Here is a 14,658-nt window from a genome sequence, read left to right as displayed (position 1 = left end):
AGAGGGCCTTCTCGGTAGTGGCGCCCACCCTGTGGAACACCAGATGTGAAGGGAATAAGCAGCTATCCTATCTTTAAAAGACATCTGAAGGCAGCCCTGTTCAGGGAAGTTTTTAATATTTAACGCTGTACTGTTTTTAACACTTGATTGGGAGCCGCCCAGAGTGGATGGGGAAACTCAGCCAGATGGGCGGGGAATGAATGAATGAATGAATGAATAAATAAATAAATAAATAAATAATTAAATGAATAAAAAAATTTGGGGGAAAGAAACAACAAAGTGCCTGGAGGTCACGAGGATGAGGAAGGCTGCACTCAATGACACTTCCGCTAGTCATCACGCTCTCCAAGTTTCCATCCAGAGCATGCATAAAGCTCTCTTCTTATATCAGCACTCGGAAAGCTACCTAGAAGGCCTTAGAAGCCACCAGAGTACCTGTTTCGCTCTCAAATGCACTCAAATCTGGTCCACACAAACGGTGAGCGCTCATCACTGTGCTGAGAAAGTACCACAAGAACCAGTTGTCAGGTAAGCATGAATCTTATGGCTTTTCAGCTGCTCCAGTTCCACTTTGACTGATTAGCCATTACAAAAACTTCAGGAGATAATTCAACTGAAACGTGGAGAACATTCACACGCCTGCCATAAAATGACATCTGTACTGCAAGATCTGAGGTGGGAATTGGCATACTTGTAGGGATGAAACCATGGGATTCTTAAAACATAAAAAGCCCAAGCGCTGACTAAGGTATTCTGAGGCGCAGAAAGGCCCCTAGGACAACATCTCTTTCTCAAGTCTTCTGGTGCTACCAACAAGGGTTCTCCTCTGTCTAGCTTGCTGTGACCCCAACATATCAAGGGGACTTTTAAAAAGCAGGAAGGGTGGTCTGCCTACTCACCGTTATCAAACTCATCAGGGATCTGCAAAGAGAAAGAGAAGGTAGTATAATTCTTTTGACTCCACAGCATGTTTCAAGTCACAAGGCAAGAGCAGAGGGGAAACAGCCTGTTGGGTGCGCCTATTTCGCAGTTCATTTATTCTGACCAAGCGTAAGTAAGGCTCAGCTACAGTTACTATTTTGCCTTTTATGTCTTAAAACCTCCCCAGCAGCTGTACCCACACCATTTTACAGTTTTCGCACTTCATCTATTGTTTACTTATTACATTTATATTCTGTTCCCCCCCCCCCCCCGCAAAAGGAGCCCAGGGAGGCAAACACATCAGCCTTGAAACACAATTAAAAAAACCACAGCAACATATGTATCCTGAAAGCAAGCAAAGCTGGAGGAAGGATTTTCATGCAAGTGTTTTACTAATTTCAGCTTGTTCAGCCCTATGAAGCAAGAGCCCTGGCATTCCTATTTTATCAACAATAAAAGAAAATTGGGCAGAGAAGCCCAACCAATTCAAGATTCTGGACCAGGAGGATCCAAATTCCCACCTGGGAACACGCAGCTGCCTTTTACCTTTGATGGGCGCCAGAAAACCTTGAAATGGGAAATGCATCTTTATAGGCTTGCTTGGTCTACATTTGTTTTATTCATTTAATTTATATACACCCTTCACCTGAGGATCACAGGATGGTTTACAGTATAAAACTACAAAAATGAATAGCACAATAACAAGCAAAACCATATCCCGGCCCCCTGTTTAAAAGGCCATAGATTGTTTAATTAGCCAAAGGCCTAGGAGAAGAGGAACAATTCACCTGGTGCTAAATGTACGTAATGAAGGCCCAAGACAAGCCTCCCTGGGGAAAGCATTCCACAAATGGGGAGCCACCACAGGAAAGGCCCATTCCATTGTTGCCACCTTCTGGACCCCTCGTGGAGGGGGCACATGAAGAAGGGCCTCAAATGATTATTGCAGGGTCTGGGTAGGTTCGTATGGAGAGGTGGTCCTTGAGGTACTGCAGTGAGAAAGGCTTCTCTCTCACCACAGATCAATATGTGGGTCAATGAGCCATGAGAGATCAAGATAATCTTCAAGGGTGAAGACAGCCCAGGCTGGGCATTCTCCTTGACGCCGCCCAACTGTTAGCTTGATCTGGGGAGGCAATTCTTACATGATAGACTCAGGGGTCAGCAAACTTTTCAGCAGGGGGCCAGTCCACTGTCCTTCAGACCTTGTGGGAGGCCGGACTACATTTTTTTGTAGGGGACACGAAAGAACGAATTCCTATGCCCCACAAATAACCCAGAGGTGCATTCTAAATAAAAGGACACATTCTACTCATGTAAGAACACCAGGCAGGCTCCACAAATAACCCAGAGATGCATTTTAAAATAAAAGGGCACATTTTACTCATGTAAAAACACGCTGATTCCCAGACGGTCCACGGGCCAGATTGAGAAGGCTATTGGGCCGGATACGGCCCCTGGGCCTTAGTTTGCCTACCCATGCGCTAGAGCTCTGTAGCAGAATGGATGCATACATTGCTCAGGTGTCTCCAACAAGCCAGCCAAATCTCACCAGTGAAAATGCTCTTGGAACGAGGCTGCATAGCAGCGGCACGACTTCCTTCCTTCCTTCCTTCCTTAAATGTTTACAGAGCAGCAACTACCTCAGGGATGTGGCAGCTGTGGACAGTGGTTTCGTGCTGGCTGTTCCTCCAGTGCAGACGGGTCAGTGGAAAACAGGCAGGGTCAAAATGGGCAACAGGAAGGAAGAGTGGCACACACAGAAAACATGGGTTATTGTTGGTTGGTTTGTGTGTGTGTGTGTGTGTGTGTGTGTGTGTGTGTGGCGGGGGTGTATTTATTTCCCATAACCCACAGCACCCTTCCAGGAGCAGGGACCTATTTTTAAAAAAGACAGGCAGGATACAGTAGAGACCCAGACACAGAGGAAGCTTAGCAAGACAACGCTTTGGTACAACAAGAGGAATTGACATGGCTTGTGAGGGGGGGCTGTGTTTGCTCTGCAGAGCTGGTGGAAGCCACAATGTGGGTTCAGGAGTTGTCATTGCTGCACCTACGCAAAGATGCCCTAGGGCAGACTTCGCCACCTGCCAGCTGTCTGGACTTGCATCCTGGTGCTGATGCAAGTTGTAATCCAAAGGGCACCAGAGTTGGCGAAGGCTGCCCTAGGAAGACAAGAAACAGGATTTTGATGCAATGGAGGTTTTGTCACGGATTCTGGAGGCGGCACTGAGCAAGTGCAGGACTATGTACTTCTTCTGTTGTATAAAGCTCTTACAAATTGTTTCGATCAATGGTGTGAGCTTCCCTGAGCTATTGTGTAAAGGCAGGGTATGAAAAGCCTCTCAGTTTATACGCCTCTTCCCAATGGAATCTCAATGGGGCCAATGGCATCAAATGAAATTAGTGTGAAAGGGACAGAAACAAATCAGATTCTCCTCAATCAATCTCTTTCCTCTTCGTACTTGCTTATCACCATTAGAAATGTCCCTTAACTCTTTTCAGGCAGCAATAGGTGAGTATTTGGTGATCTCCCCACTCAGCCATGAAGTTCACAGGGTGGCCTTGGGCCAGTCACTCCCTCTCAACCTAACACCTACCTCACAGGGTTGATGTGGGGATTAATTGAGGAGGGGGAGAACCATGCACGCCACCTTAATTCCTTGGAGATAGGAGATAAATGCAAGAAATAAATAAATGGCAATTTTGCCCAGCTGTGATGCAAAATGATGCGCTAAATGCCGTAGGGGAAAGGAAACTGCTCTGACCCGTTTTTCTTCCTGCAGGTTACCACAAATTGTCCCTTGTCCAGGTTTGGCACATCCTGACGGACCCCACCAGTGACAGACACCCGAGCAAAACAAAGGCATCTACAGTATAGCTATTAGTGAGAGCTCAGCCCACCGCCAAGAGACTACACCTACCATGTCGAAAGCAACAATGAGCATGCCCAGAGTGCTTATTTGCATTAACCACAACCAGCCACGACTGGGGGACGTATTCCCAACACCTGACACCTCTGCTTTTAGGAGTCAGCTACCACTTCTGAGCTGGGGGTGATTCCATTTTGTGCTTGACAAAGTAACTTGAGCTTTGGGGCTGCAGCCAAATGGCTCTCACACCTTTAAGCTGAGGGGCTGCAACAAGGGACAGAGCTGCGCTGCGCAATCAATGAAGAGGCTTCAGCAACCTCCACACAGCATGTTTCTAAAAACACTGCCCTAATCACCCTGACTCTCATGTGCCCCATGGTTAGATACTATAGAGCCCCCATTCTCAAGCTCACAGTGCCAACAGATTTTTCAAAGGGTAACTATAGCAGGGAGTTGTTTTAGTAATCCTGATTCAACACGAGTCTAGAAAACTGCTTTTGCATTGCCCAGCTCCCTTCCGGGCGTCTGACGGACGATGGGGAGGCACCCACAACAGAGAAAGCCTCTGCCCTCAAGATGTTCTATGGGCTGACTTACTCCTTCATGCCCTCTTGCTGCAAGAATAAGGGAGCAGGGAGTGGGTATGTCTTTTAAGCAACACATATCCACAAGTTGAACCTTTGTTACTGTTGAAGGCATTACTTCATTACTGGGATACGATTCTCTCCATCTCTTCTTTCCCAGAGTGCCGCTAACCTCTCCATAGAAAACAAGACCACTTCCTCTTTGGAAAGGAGCCATTCAGACTTGCAAACATCAGATTAAGAACCAAAGAAATGGAACCAGTTCTACATGCCTAAGGATATTTTTAGCAGCCCCATGACCATCACACAAGCACAGCCTGTGAAACAGTTTGTGGTACACCTGGGGGACGTGTCTGTGTGTGTCTGCTGTTATACGTATTATATTTATCTCCTTTCACGTCTGCTCAAACGCCTGTTTGAAGTAGCTCTCTGGTTCTGGGCCTTAGGATTTCCCCTCTGCATTTATGCCAAAACTACGGTACATCACTGCTTTATTTTCTCTATTAATCTGTACTTAGGAAGAAGTACTCTGTACTTCTGCACTCTAGCATGATGAGCACTGCTTCAAAGTTATCTGCAAACATCCAAATTCGGAACAGGATGTAAGTCTTCAGAGCAGTGGGGAAGGGGGGGGGGAATCAAGTGAGACTGTCTTCTTAAATGGGTCAAAGCTTCGCATGCATGGATTTGTCTGCCTGAAGGACTTTGCTTTCCAGGTTGCCAAAGTTCTGTGCTGGTTGAAATTAAGGCCCTGCAAATTTTGAATCTTTTTTTACTTGTAACAGGTATTTTCATTGATGCACAGGGCAAAGACGACTCACTGGAAAAGCCCAGCCCAGCTTGAAAGGCTCTATAGCGATGCACCAGCTGTTTTGAGTGCTGCAGAGTCCTTGAAAGCCACAACAGAATGGCTGCAAGCAAGATTTCATTGTTCGCAGACACAGGCGCAGGAGCCCAGCAGCTGCTGACCTGAAATGGGCAAGACCCCGCTACGAAAACAATGATCCATTCCTCTAGTCAAACAAGCTGCAGAAAGTCTTCCCACAAAGACAATCCCACAAAGTCTTCGGCACTGACCTGCTCTGGACAACGTCACGGCGGCTCCTGGCCTTGTGGATACGTTGCAAAGTAACTATACCGGGACTGTCCTTGTCAGAGCAGAGGCAGAATCAGGTCCAGAGAAAGGTATCAGTAAGCGCTCTTGGGTGAAACCAATTCTGTCAGTCACTGAACACACACAGTTTATGAATCACTTTGTTTTGCTTTTACTCCAGTGTTTGGGATTATGTAAAATAACTGGGAAATGGCAAGGCGAAGGACTTTAAGGCACAGCAGGACTAATCCAGTGTCTAATCTCCCAACTCCCTTTTGCACAGGGCAGTGGAACATTGGCTTGGCAGGGCAGGAAACTGGAGCTGACAAGTGGGCGCAAGCAGAGAACTGGCAGCTGTCAGAGGCCCTCCAAGCCCCATCTTTCTTGTACTTAACCAAATGCCACCATTGCTACCAAGTCAGCCCAACTGGGCATGTAAATACTGAATCCTGGCACTTGCTGGCCCAAGTCTAGCAGCTCCCCAGTTCAGATGGCATCTCCAGGGGCACCATTGTCTGGCTGGGTTTTAGAAGATAGATCTCTATACTGGTTTCAATCCAAGAAGACTCGAGGGATCGTAAAGGCTGAGGGATTCACCGAAGTCTGTCGAGGTCAATGCACTTCAAACCCCGGCACTTCCAGGGAGCACATGCACCCCGACACGCCTGCTGTGGAACACCTGTGCTTTGTAGAATATTCTGGCAAATGTTCCAGGCAGGGTGCAAAAACAGAGGACTGGCCAGGGCTTTTGGCTGCAATGTTTTCCTGCATGAATTGTCAGTATACCCCACAAGGAAACCATCTAGAATGTCCTCCCCCAACCCAGTGCCCCTCTGATGTTTTGGACTACAACTCCCAGTGCTCTCTGGGGCTGGCGGGAGTTGTCATCAAAAGCATCTAGAGGGCACCAAGTTGGGGCAAGCCCTTTTTTTTCCTATAATATCTCTCCCCAAGCGCTCACTCACTGCAAGAGATAATGTGCAGGGGCCAGACAAGCTGCCTTGAAAATAAGCTCACACACTACACTACACTGAGGATCCCCATTTGCTTCTGAGAAACCTGCAGAGTGTTGGAGAACACAGTTTGAAAAGCACTGACCTAACAGATTATTTATATGTTAAAGAGTGACGCTCAAGTTGTTTAGTGCTAGTCATTTATTTTAGACTGATGTTCCCCATGTCTTCTGAATCTACTTTGCGGGAGAGGGGTTCCAGGTTCCTTCAAAATAAATCTAAGACAGAATGTAAAAAGTGCCTCTGTGAGGATACAGGAGGCCAGATAAGCAAAGAAGATCAAGAGAGAGTGTGCAGGATGCTATCCCACTGTAGCCATCCAAATTGACCCAGAGAAGCAGCAGATGGGATACCTGCATTACACAGACTGGGGTGCATCAGCCAGCAAAAAGCGTTCAGATCGGTATTTTGTTCCCAGTCTCAGCAATTAGGTGAATCAGGATTTCAGCTCTCTGTGGATGTTTCTACAACCAAACACTTTCCACAGGAATCTCAAAACCAGTTCAGTTTGAAAGTTCAACAGTGCCACCTTGAGGGTTAGATTTGGAAAAGCACACACCACAGACACCAGGGTCAAATACACACCAGGACACCTACACGTGCTTAACAAAAAGGGCCTCTTTTCTACCTGATGTTCATAAGACATCCTTGGAAAAGATGTTAACCAAGTAGTTCAAAACACTGTGAACAAACTAATCCAAGCCCCTCGGTGCAAGTCTCCAACTTTTAAGCTGCTGAGAGCTAGGAAGTTCTTCTAGCCCTAAGAGATGTGCAAAAATTAAAACAAACAAACTGTCAGATGTGCAATTCCAGTATGCACAAATATATGGGTTGACCAGGTTCTGAATTTTTTCCAACTGTGCATCTTGGTGATAAGACATAGCAGGAAGCTGCTTTCAATTTCAATTTCCATCTTCTTCCTTGTTGCGCCTAAAATGTGCTATCTTCTAGCTCCCTCTTTTCTCTACTGTCACAAAGCTTCCCACCTTCCAAGGTTCATCTGGATCCATAAGCCTTTTTTCAAGATATCCGTGCTGAAATATTTTTGGAACTCACCAGAATGAACCTAGTTTTGCATTTTGTTTAAAACCAGAAGCTGGAAGATCAATGCTGCGCACATGAAGGCTTGAAGAGTGACAAAGGAAATTTGTAATTTAAAAAAGAAAAGAAAAAGATCAAGAAACTGCCTTCTGCAAATCCACACTTCCCAGAGAAGGAGGAAAAGGAAGAGTGTGGGAAAGAGAGGCAGATCAAAGGCCAGCCCCATTTTACAGCCACTTAGGCAAAGATTTCCAGACAAATCAGGTCCCCCTGAAGATCCTCTTGCACCCAGGTGATGCCATGCGACTTGCAGGAAGCTGTGAAGTGTGCCAAGGCCTTTGGAGAAGACACATTTGCTCCAGCACAGGCGGCCGGAGCTTCATTGCGGCCATTCACATGAATGCGACAGGCAGCCTAAAAAGGGCTATTAACAAAACCAAAGGGGTTTTATTATGGCTCAAGAACAGCAGGTAAGGGAAAGACACAAATACCTTTGAGAAAGGCAGGCGCACAACCACTTCAAAGCATTGCAATCCCTCAATATCTCCACAGAAATTTCAGCTGTGAAAACCCTCAACTCTGCACCCCCTGTATCAGCTTGACAGACTATAAAGGGGATATATTTTGCTATAAACTTACAGCTGTGCACATTTCCAGCTTATTCTACTCCTGCAGCCATCGCCCACATTTTGCAGGAAGCCTGGGTGTAAAGCGTGAGTTCAAGGAGAATGGAGCTGACCTGTGGGGACTCTGGTGCTCAGAGGCACATTTCACTGAACATGAAAGGTAAATTTAGGTATCATGGCTAAGAGCCACAATCTAACCCGCATGAAACGGCTTTGCCTTTTGAAAGCAATGTTCAAGTCCTCTGACAACATCAAGCATCAACATTGAGAAAAAACAATGCTGTCCAGGGTTGTGAAGACTGCGGAGAGAATAATTGGGTGCACTCTTCCCACCTTGGATCAAATCTATGCTTCCAGGTGCCATAAGAAAGCTGCAGAGATAGCGCAGGATAGTGTGCACCCCAGAAATGATCTCTTTCAGCTTCTGCCTTCTGGAAGAAGGTCCAGGGTTATAAAGACCAGGACTAGCCGCCTGAGAAACAGTTTCTACCCAAATGCAATTTTGGTTTTAAACGCAGTGTAAGGTAGTCTCTATGGGAGTATATTGTATTTAAAAATGGGGTATCAGAGTTTTTAGGGGGCTAACCCGGTTGGGATAGCTGGGATAGCAGGCTTGTTTGGTTTTGAATGTTTTATGTAGATTTTTCAATTTCGTTGTTCTGTATGGGACAATGACAATAAAGATTATTGTATTGTAAAGGCAAATGCAGCAACTCCTTTCCTTCTCTTAGAAAGGGAAGAGACAAGACATAGGCAAAAGAGCCTTGCACTCTGAGACTCCCCCCACCCCAGCACACACACTTATGACACGCACCTCTGCAAAAGAGGGCAATTATGCCCGGAAGGCCCTTGTTAGCACAAATGATCAAAAGCAGTAAGCTGGCATGCGCCAGCAATAAGCTGACCTGCTGCCTGCAAAAGGTGAGAAGGAATTTGTGGAAGCATGAAAGGAGCGTGTTAGCACCAACTGAAGGAGGTAGGTGGAGAGAAGGGAAGAAAGAAGGGCCATTCACCTGGGAGTGCTCCTTGCAAAGGAATATTGCAGGCAACTTCCCCAAGACAATTTAGCTGCTGTTTACAGCACAGTGAGAAGTGACAGCTTTGTCTTGAACATCAAAAGCTGCCCAGTTATAGAAAGGCAATAAGGAAGTCTTGCCCACAGTTCAAAACAGTTAATTTGGGTATGTGACATGCAAGGCCACTAGCACTTCACACCTACTTCCCTCAAGAGCACTCAAGGCTTGTGCTGCATATCAAAAGAGAGTAGACAGCCCTAATCAGCCTCCTTTAAATGCAGTTACAGATAGGTAGCCGTGTTGGTCTGCCATGGTCAAAACAAAATAAAAAAATTCCTTCCAGTAGCACCTTAAAGACCAACTGAGTTAGTTCTAGGTATGAGCTTTCGTGTGCATGCACACTTCTTCAGATACACTGAGTGTATCTGAAGAAGTGTGCATGCACACGAAAGCTCATACCTAGAACTAACTCAGTTGGTCTTTAAGGTCCTCCTTTAAATGGTTACAGAAGGGTACTAGTGTAGAAAGCAGAGCTACCCCCCCCTCCGCCCCACATGAAAAGCTATGGAGGGTGAATCACAATTTTTACAAAGCACCAAAAATTAAGAAGTTTTGATAAAAAACAACACAAATTCTAATCTAACTTCCAAGCTTTGCAATACAATGTTAATTCAAAAAGCCCTACCCACCTACATAGGAGTAAGCTCCGTTATGAGCAAACTTATGTAAGAATGAACAGTTAAAAAGCTGTAACCTCCACATTTGAACTCAAGGTACCCAAATTAATTGCACTTGCCAAAAGAATCCACTGATTGGCCGGTCATGTTAAAGGGGTGGGGGCTACAAAAAAAGAGGCCCATGGAACGGGGTCCTTCACAGATATGCTGTAACCCTTAACCACCATCTGAAGCAGGTATAGCTGTTGTGCAATAACCTTGCTTTGCTCCAGGTGTACACCAATACTGTATTATTTCAATAACAAGCAATTAAACCCAGTAGTATACAGAAGATTGCAGTGAGCTTTATACATTAAGATTTCCCCATCCAGACTCCTACAAGAGATGAAGGAAGCAGACCAGGAAACAAGTGTTTTGCCTATGTTCCCGCTCCTCTCACCAGCAGTGAAATCTCAGAGGAGACCTGTAATAAACCCACAAATGGGCTATAGCAGGAGGTTTTTCAACAATTAGCCCAATTAAGGCAATCATTTCCAAAGGGATGCGTTAGGGAGCAAAGGGAGCCAGTAAAAGCCACAGTTGAATATGCAGAGCTACCCAGTTCAAGCTCCCAGGACAACAGGTAGCACAAACTCCCACCAGCAAGGCCCATTCACACATCCATGGCAACATGTGCCTGCTACAATAAGGACCACAAAGCATTTATGGGAACCTGGCTTCAGACTTCTCCCCACAGCCTCTTGCTGGTCTCAGGGCTGAGTCACAGTGGAACAGGAAACAACCACCCACGTCTTTTTTTGGTGGCATAAAAGGGACTTGGGAAAGGTGGGGACTTGGCTCAGGCTAGCTTATATCCTGTGCTTAATGAAGAAACATATGTTCGCTTTGCTCAAAGTTAGGCTTTGCTCATATAGTTTGTTCAGGATCAGAGCCGACGCAAGTGAGAGAGCCTGGAGTGGCAAGAGACATTTCAGAACGGGTGGCGGGAAAGGTATGCTGCATGCAGGGGGCAGATGACAATACCAGGAAGGAGAGAGAAGTAACTGGGAGTGCAGAAGCACTGGTGCCAAAAACTGAAGTGGTCTTGGAGGCTTGGGAAAGACTTTTATTAACCCGCTGCAACCCTTTGGATTAATGAAATGCATTATATGAAAGCAGTCTAGAAACCTCAGCTGGTCAAGAGTAGAGAAACAAGATTGTTAAGTGGAGCTGGTTGATATGATATGATCAAATCACATCCAGTCCAGTTCTTTACCATCTACTTTGGCTTCCAATCCATTTCCAGGCCCAGTTCAACATAGGAAGTTGCCTAATAATGAGACAGAAGTGCGGTATTATCTACGTGGACTGGGAGCAGGTGGGGGGATCTTTCCCAGCCCTACCTGGTGATTGAACTTAGAATCGTCTGCATTCAAGGAATGTGTTCTAACTTTAAGCTATGACCCTTTTCATTATGCTAGCGGTAAAAAGTAAAGGTAAAGGGACCCCTGACCATTAGGTCCAGTCGTGGCCGACTCTGGGGTTGCGGCGCTCATCTCACTTTATTGACCAAGGGAGCCGGTGTACAGCTTCCGGGTCATGTGGCCAGCATGACTAAGCCGCTTCTGGCGAACCAGAGCAGCGCATGGAAACGCTGTTTACCTTCCCGCCGGAGCGGTACCTATTTATCTACTTGCACTTTGACGTGCTTTCAAACTGCTAGGCTGGCAGGAGCAGGGACCGAGCAACAGGAGCTCACCCCGTTGCAGGGATTTGAACCGCCGACCTTCTGATCGGCAAGTCCTAGGCTCTGTGGTTTAACCCACAGTGCCACCCGCGTCCCTCATGCTAGTGGTATTAGCCTTTAAAACTCTAATCATCTTGGGGCTGGGTTACTTCATGGATTGCCTCCTTCCATATACATAACTACCTTAATATCTTCTGAGGGCTTTGTTTGGGTGACTTCATCAAATGAGGTTTAGTGGGTGACTACTAGAGATCTGGCTATTTCAGCAAATGCCACAGCAGCGATGGAACGCCCTCCCCATCTAGGTTTGCAGCCTCATTTTCCCAGGCTTTTTGTGTGTGTGTGTGTGCTTTTAAGGTATTTTATACGGCTGCTATTCCACTGCAAGTTTTGAACCTTGATTTACTCTGCTTCTGGTTTTACTCTGTTGTAGAATGATGCTTGTAGTAGTTTGTATAGTAAACCACCCTGGAAACTGGGCAGTATATAAATGCAGTAAATATTTAAAATTAAATACATCACTTCCTGGCAGACCTGCCCCCCCCCCAAACAGTGTAATGAATTCTGAAGAGTTACGTGTTCAAGGCTGAGCCCTACTTGCCAGCAACGAGTTTACTGGAGAGCCATAAGGAGCTGGGGAGAACGAGGTAGAAGGCCTTCCAAGATGCCCTTAAGGGCTGCCAGTCCATGTCTTGTTCTAGACCTCTCACTTGATTTCTGAGCTGAAAACTATGAGGGCCACCTGCCCCACCTGAGGGGTCCAGATTTGACCCTGGCGCCTCCAGTTGTTGATTTGTAGCCTGGAGGGTTCTTGCTATTTCACAGCATGCTACAATGGTTAAAATGCTTCGGGGGAAAAAGAAAGACATGTATATTTTGGCAAGCTTTTCTGGGTGGATTAAAAGGTTTCTGCCTTGGACGCTCATTCTGTATTGCTTTTAAAACTTGTATTTAGTTGCTTTTCAGTACAGTTTTAAAACTATCTTTAGCTGTTTCTTTTGACAACGTGGTCCCTTCCAACTCTACAGTTCTTTGATTCTCTTTTTGTAAATTGCCTTAAATTCATAAAAAGGGTGAGCCAAAAAATTAAATAAAGCTGAATATAGGCACGAAAGACCTGAGCCCATTGCATGGCATTGGAAAAGCAACTCTCAGCCTAATCTTCTATTATTATTATTATTATTATTATTATTAACCACCCTTGATCCACAGATCTCAAAAACGTGACAACCAGTAAATCCTTTGCATGCTGAGAAATGCTATAGAAATGGCAGTGCACTTTACTGCCACCACTCATGAAAACTGCACACAAACTACTCCCATCTTCTACACGAGGGGCAACCAGAATCATGCTGCTGGCGTCCAATATTCTATAGCTTGCTTATTTACTCAGTTCTGAGCAGGTAATAAGTTTAACGGTTGCCAAGTTTAACCTTCACTCTGTTGCAAGAGTGATACAGTGGAACCTCGGGTTGTGGACGTAATCCGTGACGGAGGCACGTCCACAACCCGCAGTGTTCGCATCCTGAAGTGCCGCGTCTGCGCAATTTGGCACTTCTGCGCATGCACAAAGAGCGGTTTAGCCCTTCTGCACATGCAGCGAAACCAGTATTTCCGGGTTTCCCGCTGTCCCAACCTGAAAACACATAACCTGAAGCACCTGTAACATGAGGTTTGACTGCACAGCATTCAGCAGTCAACTGTACAGCAAGTATCAAGCACACAGTGACCCCTAGCGGCAGACACCTAACAAGTCAAAGACTCAGGAAAGAAACAGCTTACCTTGACACCATGCTCATCCACCGAATTGCTACCTGCCACCAAAAAAACAAAACAAGAAAAACAGGTCACTTTGCATCATTTCACAGAATGGTGTGTTACAATGTCCAAGAAGTATATATAATACCAATTCAGTAAGAATAAGAGGGTGTTTGATATTTCATTTTCAAAAGAACAGGTGATTTTTCTTTTTAAAAATATTGTAACTTCACTGGCAAGCAAAAGAAGAGAGGAATAAGGTCATTCATTTACCAGTCAGAGGAGAGAGATAACCATCTGAAAACACAGATCATATTTCAGGAAGTAATAGAGTGATTCCATGGGGAATTCTCCACTGTTACCGAACTCTTATGTCAATTGTGATCCAATAAAGGCCCCCATGCTTTCGGCAAGAAATATCGATTTGCTTACAGCAGCTGGAGCTCCTCTGTTACTGACACTATAAGAGATCAACCCAAGATAAACAAGAGACTATCACAATTACTCCAATTACATGTCAAACTATATCCACGCCGGCCCTGTTTTAAGGACGTTAAGTGTTTCTCATAAATTGTTTGTTAGCAAGTGGGGACATAACGAGCCAACCATTTCTGTTGTTTTCTATAGGGAAAATCCCAGTGTGTTCCTGATAGCCCGGCATTTTCCTACCATGTATCTACACTGAGGAGACTCTTGAGAGTCCCATGGACTGCAAGAAGATCAAACCTCTCAATTCTGAAGGAAATCAGCCCTGAGTGCTCCCTGGAAGGACAGATCCTGAAGCTGAGGCTCCAAGACTTTGGCCACCTCAGGAGAAGAGAAGACTCCCTGATGTTGGGGAAGATGGAGGGCACAAGGAGAAGGGGACGACAGAGGAGGAGACAGTGGGACAGTGTTCTCGAAGGTACCCGTATGAGTTTGACCAAACTGCGGAAGGCAGTGGAAGACAGGAGGGCCTGGCGTGCTCTGGTCCAGGGGGTCACGAAGAGTTGGACACGACTAAACAACAACAACAACATCTACACAGACAGGATCCCCTCCCTGAACAACATGGCGGAGCCTCCTCCTCTGGTGCTGCTGCTGCTGCTGCCTTCCTCCTCCTGCTTTTCCCTCCTCTGGTGCCAGGGACGTGGTCAAGGCTGAGAGAGAAGCCACCTCTGAGCCCTGAGCTGTCACTGCCGCCGCCCCTGAGTGGAAAGCCCTTGAGAGGGCATGTCGGAGCCCAGCCTGCAGAGCACCAGCCAGGCTGAAAAAGAGGACAATTACTGCTGCTGGGGCTGAGTGAATGGATGCCAGTGAAGTAGGTGCTGGAGGAGGTGGTGTTGCTGCT

General features: G+C 46.1%; 1 protein-coding gene across 1 annotated transcript in view; it reads right to left on the bottom strand.

The window, feature by feature from the left end:
• TIMM50 (translocase of inner mitochondrial membrane 50) overlaps positions 1 to 14,658 on the bottom strand; it is a gene marked incomplete at its 5' end in the record, with an annotated part of 34,952 nt that overhangs the window by 15,953 nt on the left and 4,341 nt on the right. Inside the window, 2 exons of the mRNA XM_081869312.1 lie at positions 900 to 921; positions 13,353 to 13,384. Coding sequence (XP_081725438.1) covers positions 900 to 921; positions 13,353 to 13,384 — 54 coding nt within the window. The remainder of the gene's footprint in view (positions 1 to 899; positions 922 to 13,352; positions 13,385 to 14,658) is intronic.

The sequence above is a fragment of the Podarcis erhardii genome (genome assembly GCF_964252035.2).
Source record: "Podarcis erhardii genome assembly, chromosome: 7".
In the NCBI taxonomy this organism is placed as follows: domain Eukaryota; kingdom Metazoa; phylum Chordata; class Lepidosauria; order Squamata; family Lacertidae; genus Podarcis; species Podarcis erhardii.
Note: the sequence above shows the minus strand (reverse complement) of the source record. Positions and strands in the feature narration are given on the sequence as shown.